The 11,754-nt window shown below is 42.3% G+C and overlaps 1 protein-coding gene across 2 annotated transcripts in view; it reads right to left on the bottom strand.

Annotated features, from left to right (window-relative positions):
* Nucleotides 1-4,395: 4,395 nt before the first annotated feature.
* ide (insulin-degrading enzyme) overlaps nt 4,396-11,754 on the bottom strand; it is a 28,941-nt gene continuing 21,582 nt past the window's right edge. For both annotated transcript variants that reach the window (XM_068726480.1, XM_068726488.1), the window contains exons 23-25: nt 7,462-7,534; nt 7,195-7,262; nt 4,396-6,605 (exon numbers count right to left, since the gene is read on the bottom strand). In XM_068726480.1, coding sequence (XP_068582581.1) covers nt 6,510-6,605; nt 7,195-7,262; nt 7,462-7,534 — 237 coding nt within the window. In that variant the 3' untranslated portion in view covers nt 4,396-6,509. The remainder of the gene's footprint in view (nt 6,606-7,194; nt 7,263-7,461; nt 7,535-11,754) is intronic.

The following is an 11,754-nucleotide window of genomic DNA, read 5'->3' as shown; positions in this document are numbered from 1 at the left end:
CAAACTTATATACAGTCTATGGTGACAGAACCTCACTTCAACCTGCCGACACTGTTCTTCTTAATCAGTAAGTTGCTTTCTATCTCAATTATATACAGTATATATAATACATCATGTAACGTCATTTAACGGTGTATTTACTGTAAAACCAGACCCTGGAGCTTTCTTAAAGGAACAGTGTTTAGGGGAATCTATTGGCACAAATGGAATATAATGTAAATAAGTATGTTTTCTTTTGCGTATAATCTCCTGAAAAAAAAGAATCCTTGTATTCGCCACAGAGCCGACCGCCTTGTTTCTACAGAAGCCCAGACGGAACAAACTGAACCCGGGCTCTTGGCCCTAGCCGTTAGCGTTTCTTCGTTTTCGTGTCTGCGGTTGCAATCTGAAACCTCACCGCTAGATGTCGCCAAATCCTAAACACTGCACCCTTAAATATGAAGTTCTCAGAGGCGGAAATTTCCCGCAAATGTCTTTTTGAAGTAAGTTACTTTTACTCAAGCTAATATATGATGGTGTGTTTTGTACACAATTCAGGCCGTCACATTTAAACTTTTGAAACTTTGTACAAAAAAATGAAGATGGTGCAGTAAATCAAAATGTGTGAAGTGAGGAGTGAAATAACATTTCAACTCCATTAAACCCTAGAGAGATTTTAAAATGCAGCGCCATAATGCAAAAGAGATCTTCTCCATAATCTGTAAATCCTTATGATTACATATTAGTTTCTTAATAGAAACAAGGATATTAGACATACCAAACATATATTATCAGATTATGGCCAATATCATTTAAAAGTCATGTTTGATTACTAAACTGCAAACACTTTGTATTTTTATTAATTTATAATAACTGAGTCCATATATTCTTATGCCCCTGCAGACACTTGGGTTGTCTGTTCGTCACATTTCTTCAAACTGTCTCAAAGACAAATTGATTACAAATTGATTATATTTTACAGGTCAAAGGTCAAAGTCACTGTGACCTCACATCTCTGCCATACACAGAAAGACAGCAACACACACTTTAAAGAAAAACAAAAAAGGCTTTATTAGTTTCAGGTTCGTTTAGTTTCCTGTAAATATTATTGGAACTCCATCACTGATGCTGGACTGTTGGAGTCGGCCACACGACAACATTCCAAACAGAAACTCATCGCTCCGTTTCTTCTGCCGCTCGGTGAGGAAAGCGTGTCGCAACATATGTGCAGCATGTCGACAAGTTAAGACTCTTGGTCAGTGCATGTTCTGCCACAGTTGTTTCTCACAAGCACACGACTTTTCTCTTACCACGTGAAGGAGGTTGAAGGGCTTCAGCCACCAGACACAATCAGTTTGAATGACAGAACTTGACATTAGATTGATATTAATCACTGTACTCTCATGATCCGAGGGTTGTGGGCAGTTCTTGGCCATGGTGACCTACTTATGTCACACACACACACAAATCAAATCATCAAGTTCTTTAAGTTGAGCTTTGGGTCTATAAATCACTTTATAAGTTAAATGTGTCACTATATAACTAAACTACTGAACAGAAAATGAATAAATGAGGAATAAAATGAATGAATAAAGGATGAATAAATAAATTATGAATAAATGATTACATGTGACCAGGCAGCATCAGTGACTGATATTGTTGATTCATGTTTATCAATTACATTGGTTGTTTGACAAAAGTCAAATTTTGTCAAACAACAAACAACAGCTGAACAGCTGGAACAGCTGGAACAGCTGGTTCCAAAATGACAATTTTGCTTGACCTCGTCTGACTTCTCTGTACTAAAACCTCTCTAACTTTTTTCTGCTTCACTTTATCAAAGTCAAAGGAATGCAGAGAGACTGTTCACATGTGCTATGATTTGGGAGAGTTGTTTTTAGACTGTCAGCTGCAAATAATAACAATAAAATTGCTTTTTTTTAGGCTGCTTTTAGGCGAACCTGAAACTTTTCAATTTGTGCTGTGTGCCATCTTCATTTACTCTTAACCAGTAACATATATATTGATATTTACACATCTGAACAAATCTCACAAGTGTTCCCTTTATTATAACACCAAAGGTACTAAAATACAGCTTGTAGTTGCAGAAATATACAGTTTTTAGTATGGCTATGCAATTTTCGAGCAGAGGCCTAAAAATAGGCTAAAAATAGGCCTAGGATCCAGAAGGTAGCGTCTTCTTCAGGAAGTTCTCTTATCCCAGGTCCACTGAATGTCCTCTCAGCATGTTTAAATGTTTTGGGCCTCTGATCCATATATGTTCATATATGTTCTATGCACATATGGGCATAGTAAATTCATTTATGAGATTAATCTCAACATGTGTGTGTGTGTGTGTGTGTGTGTGTGTGTGTGTGTGGGGGGGGGGTCGCTCCTCTCTTCTCTGGGAGCAGTGTGTCTGTGAGTCTGTGCACTTCAGGAAGGGACAGGACTGCAAAGCAAGACAACACTCATACGACAGGAAACTAAGAGAATTCTAAAGAGTCTTGATTATCATGAACTTAATTATACATAATATTTATAAACAGATTTAAACCTCAAACTTGAACAATCTATGTATAAAGAAACACTATATTTAGTGAGTCAGCAAACCACAAGGAATCCCTCAGATTAGAACAAATGCAAAACAAAATTGTTTTAACAGGTAAAGGAGTCCATTTTACAAAGAAAATCAAAATGCAACACACTTAAGTCGACTAGGAGTTTATATTCGGCAGGCATTGCAGTATCTCTGCTCTTGTAGAGCGGTCGCGTTTGCAGTTGTGTGTGACGTTTACATGCTATCTGAATGCAATGTGTAATTTTCTTTAGATTAAGCTTCCAGTGATCCAGCGGGGCCTGGAGGAGCAGCAGGGTGGAGCTCCACTCCTGGCCGGAGGAGGAGCCGCTGCTGCCTGGAGCTGAATCTTTAGAGGCGTCAATATTAGGTCGACAGGCTGGGAGCCAGCAGACTAAAGGCTAGCAGGCCGGGAGGCAGACTATAAGATGAGCTGGACCCCAGTAGTGTTCAAAGAGTCCTTTACCCGCCCAGGTAGCACAGTCTTCAACCAGGGCCTTGAAGAAACTCCCCGGGTCGCTGATGATGTGGCTGCTTCTCCGTCCTCGCTGCTGGAGGCGAATCTCCAGTCCTTTCAAAAGGCACATGAGTTTAAAAGTCACCTCATGAAGATCACTGCTGGGTCCACGTCATGGGTCAGGTCATAAACGGTTCAGGTTTCACAGTTTAAAGAGGACACAGGACACCAGGCAGGCAGCTTTAATATAACTTACTAGAGCTTTAATGTAACGAAGCAGATACCGAAAACAAGCAGGCAACAGAAAGTAGGGAGCAAACCCAAGAACAAAGGATAAATTAAAAAAAATGAACTAAATAATCAGAAATTCAATTCATTTTTTCCTGAGAATATCATTATCTCTGATGTCCAGACCTTCTGAATACCTGAAGCTGACACTACGGCCATTATAAGGAGCTCATTTGTCTCGTTTGGTTGCTTCTCAGAGAAAAGACACGAGGTGTTGAGGGAGGTGCAGACTGGATGGAGACAAGGACATCAAGGTCAGTGAATGTGGAAAACACTTCTTTTTTTTATTAAAATGATTGTGTGTCTATAATGTGTTTTTTTGTGCTTCTGGGTGCTTCAGAAAAACGCTGGTGGAGCAGCAGGAGAACCAGAGGGAGGCTCATCAGAAGCAGCTCAGCCGCCTCCGAGACGAGATCAAAGACGAGTGGAGGACGCAGGACCAACTCAGAGGAAGGAAACACGAGTGAAGCACAATATTGTCTTAAATCTTTCATTGTTTCAGTATGCCGTAAAACCTTTAAAATATAGAATGTCGTAAACAATGGCATAGTATATTGTATGTCGTAAAAAAAACGTGATAAAAAGCTGTGGTATAGTGTTCCATACAAATGTCAAAAATGTCGTAGCATAGTTTAGGGCTGCAGCGACTAATCAATTCAACTGTGATGAACTCCAGGAAGTGATGTCGCCGTCTTGTATAAAACGCGTCTGAGGCAGACCTCTGATTAAAGGACTAACTTGAGAGCAAACGGCAGAGACGTTTTATTTTCCTTCCTGTGGTTGCAGAACTACTCAACTAGTATTGTAGCAATACTACAGTGTAAAAATACTCAGTTACAAGAAAAGAAAAATTGTATTGTATTTTATATGTATATTAATTGTATTATTAATCTGAATCTTCAAAGTAACTAGACTAACTAGTACTACATGTAGTGGACTAAAAAGTACAATATATTACCTCTTAGATGGAGTTGTGTAAAAGTATAAAGTAAAATAAAATGGAAATACTCAAGTACCTCAAAATGTACTGAAAACAAACACACAAACACACACACACACACACACACACACACACACACACACACACACACTGTTCCATTCAGTAGTTTATTAATTAGAAACACACAGGAGACAATAAAAAGAATAAAGTCAAAATGCCAGCACTCTCGTATCAGCGGTCAATCAGTCTCTAGGGTCGTGAAAGACATTCAGAAATTAAAATATGCTTCTGACTTCCTGACTGTAAACCAATCAGCAGGTACTTCACTAGATAAACAGTGCATGGCTCTATATGTCGCGTTGCTAATTCCTTCTGAACTCTGCATGAAAACGCTTGGTCGCCATCCACAGGTGCTGTCCAGCTACGGCCTCCCACTAAGCTGCTGCTGGTCCTCTTTGGGTTTCACTACTAAAAGTTCATAGTGCCTTTTTTGTTTTTGTTTTTTTTGTTACTTAAAATAATTGAAATGGTTTCGATCAGGTTGAAACAGCAAAACGCCGGAAAACATTGAAGAAGCTTTTGACACAATCATACAAGTACTCCCTTACAAATCATTCTTTTTAAAACTGCAGCATCATTTGAGCTATTGAACTCGGCCTGAGGCAGGGGGGGGGATTAAAAGTCAGAACTCGGATTTCTGGCTGTTTGAACAGAGCGGTTCGACTCGCGTGGCACCGACGTCACTATCGGCGCACCGGCAGCCGCTCGGAGCGGACAGAGTCCTGGACCTGGTTCAGGCCGGAGCTGCTGGAGCTACTCAGCGGTGTGACGCCACATCTCACATCTGTCCACATCTGTCCACATCGTTAAGTTTATTGCTTAGTGAGAGAAGTGCATATATTCAGAAAAAGAAGAAGAAGAAGAAAAAGAAATCCAGACTGGAGCTTTTTTCTTTTTAACCTCCTTTTAGACATTCAAAGAAAAAAAAAAGCTAGCTAGAGCACAGTCCAGCAATTTAGGAGGGTTAGAGTCTCTAGGGTTTTGCCCCGGATCGGACCAGGAGCAGTCCAGTGCAGCCAGAAACTAAATACTGCCCCCCCCCCCCATCCCATCCCATCCCATCCCATCCCGGAAAGGCACAAGCTGCAGACACAGAGAGACTCGTGACGATCTCCCTGGATCTCACCAAACTAAAATAAACAAATACTGTTGTTATTTCTTCAGTTTTACAAAAATAACTTGGAGGATTTGATCACAATTAGTGATGTGAACAAAGTAGCCTAATAACGGATAAAAAGAGTTTCTTTTATTTTGAATCAATCACTAGTAAAATTGAATGCTAAAAAACAGCATAGAGGTACCCCTGAGGTGTATGGATTACATACTACTGTAAAAATGCAATAGAATTCAAATAAAAACTGTTTTCCTGGGCATGGCTCTCTGTGTGTTCAGCAATTTTCAAACAGCTCCTCAAAGGGTCCCAACATTTTACCAGTTCACAAGCAGCAACTCAAACACCTGCGAGCATTAAAAGCAGAATTATTGAGCAGACGTTCTTCAGAAAAGCAACGACTTGAATAAAATGTTTCGTGTGACCGAGTGTCTTTCAGGTTTTCAGGAGACTTAACATGGCAAACATAGCAGTCCAACAAACAAAAAGAGACCTTCATGGAGCGGACATCTTCAACATCTACAGCCCCCAAAATCATCACAATAAACCAGCTATCATTCTCAAAGCAGCATGTCTGAACGGTTGAAATAAGACGCCTCCTACCGTGAAGCTTCTGCAGTATACTTGGACGTGATTAAAAGGGATCTGGCCCTCGTCTCTTTTTATTATTTTACGATTGGTTCTATTTCCTCTACAACAGCCTGCACAGTGTCGTGATGCGTGTGAGACGGACAACATGGAGGTGAGTCTGGAGTGACCTCGTCGCCGCTGGGTCGACGACCACGGCTAACGTTGTGATTCAAATGCACGCGTTTCCTTTTTCCTCCTCCCTCAAGCTTCTCTTCTAGTGGCTCCAGCCGGCCACTCGTGCACACACACGCACATTCACATGCACCCGGCACACACACACACACACACACACACACACACACACACACACACACACACACACACACACACACACACACACACACACACACACACACACACACACACACAGGATCAGTCAGATTAAAGTCTTCCTGACAGGAAGCAGAGAGGGGATGGGGGTGGGGGGGGGGGCCCTCCTTGCTGCACGTCGACCTGCCGGCCTCTCTCACAGTTTGGCGGCCATGAAGTTGATGTGAGGCTTGACCAACGGGAAGAGAGGCAGGCTCCTCTTGAACTCCGTCATGTCCTGAACCAGCGTGGGCTACAAGGGAAAAAAAACAAAAACACATTGTGATGTCTTCACTTTACTGTGCTTTGTGCTACGTGCATCATGTTTGTGTGGTCAGGAAACCGACACCGTTAGAACCTGCTGCTGGTATAAAAGCACTGTCAGGATAATCTTTCTGACTTCATTCATTTTTTTATCATCTTTCAAACGGGTGATAAAAACTGTTTTGCCAGGATTATTTTTCTCGGTTACTCCACAACATAGAGGTTTCCTAGCTGTTTCCAATGTTATTCTATATTTCTCAACAAATCCCATGAAAAGGACCAAGACCAACAATGAGTAAGACAGTGTCTCCCTTCAGTACCCTGTAACGTCTACAGACTGTATATCTGTTCATGTTTAAACTAGAATTACTGCCTCGCCATGAGGTCTCAGCCAACCAAACATGTTGCAGGTTACATCATCGTGGGTCCAAAATCTCATCATCATGTCTCCATGTTATCCAATTAAACATTTCTCATTGTTTAGGACTGAAGTCGCAAATATAACATATCAAAATCAGAATGAACTGAATATGACTCCCATAGAACATAGAAGCGTAAACACAGAACATGACCGTTACCTGTGGCAGGGAAGGAGCGGGGGCCAGGTTGACATCATTCTGAGCGGGGAACTCTCCCACTATTGGACCTGGTACACACACACACACACACACACACACACACACACACACACACACACACACACACACACACACACACACACACACACACACACACACACACACACACACACACACACACACACACACACACACACAGGTCAACCTGACACTGAGTGAACACACTGAGCGTCTAAATGAAAGCACCATGTGACTACAGATACTCACAGGAGTCCATCTCTCTGGACAGGACGTGCACGGACACCTTGTGTCTCTTCGGGGCTTCGACGGTCAGTCGTTCCTGCGGGGACACAGAACGGGGGGGGGGGCATAATTACTATGAACACAAATGTAAATTTCATGGCGATGATTCACAGTCTGGCCTCATCCGTCTCTGGATGGAGGATTATTTATTAGACTGAAGATTTTGTTCATCTGCAGCCAGACAGCGTCAACTCTGGCCCCCAAAAAAGGAATACAAAAAAAAAGAAAAAGAAAGAGACAATTGTTCTGCGATCGCAGCCGATAGGACATTAGAAATGCATTAGGTTTATTCTGCATGGGGCCTGGAATAGTTTCTGCGGGGCTGAGATAGCGGCTGTGTGTCGTCGGCTCTTTATCCCCCTGAAACAACACTGGCTGGCTGTCATTATGCAGCCGATATGCTGTGAGCGTCCTGTGTCAGTGTCACCTCTGTGGCTATGAATAGAAGCGAGAGGCAGGGGAGATGAAAGCTGGGAAGGCAGACAGTAAAACCACACACACACACACACACACACACACACACACACACACACACACACACACACACACACACACACACACACACACACACACACACACACACACACACACACACACACACACACACACACACACACACAAAATTATCTAGGGATTAAATTAAATTTGGAATGGCTCAATTAATGCTTGAAATTGGCAATTTCAAGCAAAATAAAAAAAATAAATTTGAAGGAATTTGCTCAGGAGTATGGTAAAGTGCATGTTTGTAAGTATAGGGAACATGAGTAGATGATTCATGGCTAGCCAGATTGTACGCTGAAATAATAACGACAATAGCACCAATGATGGTAGTAATAAATTAGAAAGAGGCAGAGAACATAATATCTGAAACCAGTGCCCCTTTCTCGGTGTGGTCATCTAATTCGTCGCCGATATCCGCATCCAAATTTGAAGAAAATCGCTCGAGGAGCTCCCAGAGATAAACCTAAAAACATAAGGCCGTTGTTCATGAGTGGGTGGTGGGAGGACGGGAGATGAAGACCGCCTCAGCTGACCTTACGGTGCTAATTTGCCTTAAATCAATTCCATTCCGGAGCTTTTGACCAGCGGATGAGTCGTCTAGCTGGAATGGAATCGTAGATGTTCAAATTTCCAGTTTCTGTTTTTCTGTATGAACCTTTGTTTTTTTTGGTGAGCACTTGAAGGACTTTCACACCAAACTTCCATGACAACATGGCTACCTCCAGTGTAATATGATGGAAAACTCCAGAACAGAATCCTAACCTGGATTTAGTTTTTAAAGACATCAGCAATGGATTGTGTCTGTGCTAATTCCCTCATTACTGAATCGTCAATAAAACATTTATGAGTTCAACTTCAAGCATGCATTTTCCAGTGATGGATTGACCTCTGAAATATTCATGGCTCTCCCAGGTCATAAAATGGTTATTGTTGTAATTAATGCCGCCGCCTCTTAATGACGCCTCAGCTGTCAATGCAGCATTAACAAAGACCATTAGGTCAAATGAGCGCCATCGTTTAGGCTGCTGTTGGGTTAACTGCACCCGGGGAGCCATTTTACAAATATTAGGTCGTGTTTCAACAGTAAACGACGAGCTAAAAATTGTCAATGCTCAGATTTGTTTGGCGTTTATGGTTTTCATATCTACTCATGCTAACATGTGAGGGTTAGAATATCGGACTTTATTATTTAATAGGAAGCCATCAACCTAAACTGATTCACAGCTGACACCTTCATCCCCCTATGTGGCTATGGAGAGGAACATGAATGATAAGGTCAAAGTTGTATTTAATAGGCAATTAATAATGAGATATAGGAACGCAGCCCTTTGTCCTAATGAGCCTAAGTGAGTCTCCTAAAGGAGACGTCCTCAGAAAGAGAATGTGGCTTCTCCTCTAATCTCATCGTCTTCATGGGATTGGATGGACCTCGATGAGATGTGGATGTTATGAAAACATTTGTGTCAAACTCATCTTCACACTGGGTCACACCAGCATCATCAATGGGCCGGTTGTAACTGTAAGCCTGTACAACTGTAACTACTCCCTAACATATTGTTAAATAACCGTCTCATTTGATGATTGTACATGCAGTTATATAAATGTAAAACTATATTTAAGCACATTTCTGTTATAACATAAATCATTTTAATTTAGAGTTAAGAAACCCACATTACTCTATTAAAGATCAAACTTAAAGAAAATATCAAAGACAAATAGCCACGGTCACCCTGATAAGTGGAGAGCAGGGCCGCCTTTCAATCTGAGGGTCGGTGGTTCAATCCCCGGCTCCTGCTCTGCTAGTCTCATGTCAATGAGTCCTTAAGACACTTAACCCCGAAAAGTGGTTAAGTGGTCTACGGTGTATAGATAGATACTGAATTGTAAGTCGCTTTGGATAAAAGCATCTGCTAAATGACTGTAATGTAATCAAACAAGTTATTACATTAACTTTCTTCAAAGCCATTTCTGTCCTCTCTCTGCATCACTAATGTTCCTCCAAGAGCTCCTCACTGACGGTCAGGTCTGCCTTCAGCCTGAAGGGCTGGTTTATGTCGGCATTTTGACACCAAACACGTGTCCGTGTGTATGACGTGTCCGTGTGTATGACGTGTCCGTGTGTATGATGTATGACGTGTCCGTGTGTATGATGTATGATGTGTCCGTGTGTATGATGTATGACATGTCCGTGTGTATGATGTATGATGTGTCTGTGTGTATGATGTGTCCGTGTGTATGATGTATGACATGTCCGTGTGTATGACGTGTCCGTGTGTATGATGTGTCCGTGTGTATGATGTATGACATGTCCGTGTGTATGACGTGTCCGTGTGTATGATGTATGATGTGTCTGTGTGTATGATGTGTCCGTGTGTATGATGTATGACATGTCCGTGTGTATGACGTGTCCGTGTGTATGACGTGTCCGTGTGTATGACGTGTCCGTGTGTATGATGTATGACGTGTCCGTGTGTATGATGTATGACGTGTCCGTGTGTATAACGTGTCCGTGTGTATGATGTATGACATGTCCGTGTGTATGACGTGTCCGTGTGTATGATGTATGATGTGTCCGTGTGTATGATGTATGATGTGTCCGTGTGTATGATGTATGACGTGTCCGTGTGTATGATGTATGATGTGTCCGTGTGTATGATGTATGATGTGTCCGTGTGTATGACGTGTCCGTGTGTATGATGTATGATGTGTCCGTGTGTATGACGTGTCTGTGTGTATGACGTGTCCGTGTGTATGATGTATGACGTGTCCATGTGTATGATGTGTCCGTGTGTATGATGTATGACGTGTCCGTGTGTATGACGTGTCCGTGTGTATGATGTATGATGTGTCCGTGTGTATGACGTGTCCGTGTGTATGATGTATGACGTGTCCGTGTGTATGACGTGTCCGTGTGTATGATGTATGATGTGTCCGTGTGTATGACGTGTCCGTGTGTATGACGTTTCCGTGTGTATGATGTATGACGTGTCCGTGTGTATGATGTATGACGTGTCCGTGTGTATGACGTGTCCGTGTGTATGATGTATGATGTGTCCGTGTGTATGACGTGTCCGTGTGTATGATGTATGACGTGTCCGTGTGTATGACGTGTCCGTGTGTATGATGTATGATGTGTCCGTGTGTATGACGTGTCCGTGTGTATGACGTGTCCGTGTGTATGATGTATGACGTGTCCGTGTGTATGATGTATGACGTGTCCGTGTGTATGACGTGTCCGTGTGTATGATGTATGATGTGTCCGTGTTTATGACGTGTCCGTGTGTATGATGTATGATGTGTCCGTGTTTATGACGTGTCCGTGTGTATGATGTATGATGTGTCCGTGTGTATGACGTGTCCATGTGTATGACGTGTCCGTGTGTATGACGTGTCCGTGTTGTCTTTTTCATTAGCTTGATGAAAACAGACAAGTCCCTGCTCGTCTCTTAGCTAGCTGTGTTGTTAGGTTGCCTGCTAGTTCCTGAACTCGGTCTGATGGCGTTTCTTCACAAACTGACATTTGTAAAAGTCTGTATCTGGTCGGAGCTCACCTGCTCACATACCTTTAAGCATGCACTGGGCTGTAGCTTTTATAAATATATGCTGCTGCGATTGCACTCTGCCTTTTAATTCTTGGACAATTTTATGTTTTTCTTGGAGGCTAAATTTAGCTCCGTGTTTGGTGTCAAAATGCCGACGTAGATTGTGTTCCTTCATCACAGACGCCGCCTCATAGCACAGAAGACAGACCGGTTT

Source organism: Cebidichthys violaceus, unplaced genomic scaffold, assembly GCF_023349555.1.
Source record: "Cebidichthys violaceus isolate CVI_PGR_0920_01 unplaced genomic scaffold, fCebVio1.0.p SCAF_10, whole genome shotgun sequence".
NCBI classification, from domain to species: domain Eukaryota; kingdom Metazoa; phylum Chordata; class Actinopteri; order Perciformes; family Stichaeidae; genus Cebidichthys; species Cebidichthys violaceus.
The sequence above is the reverse complement of the archived record's forward strand: the minus strand, read 5'-3'. Positions and strand labels throughout refer to the sequence as shown.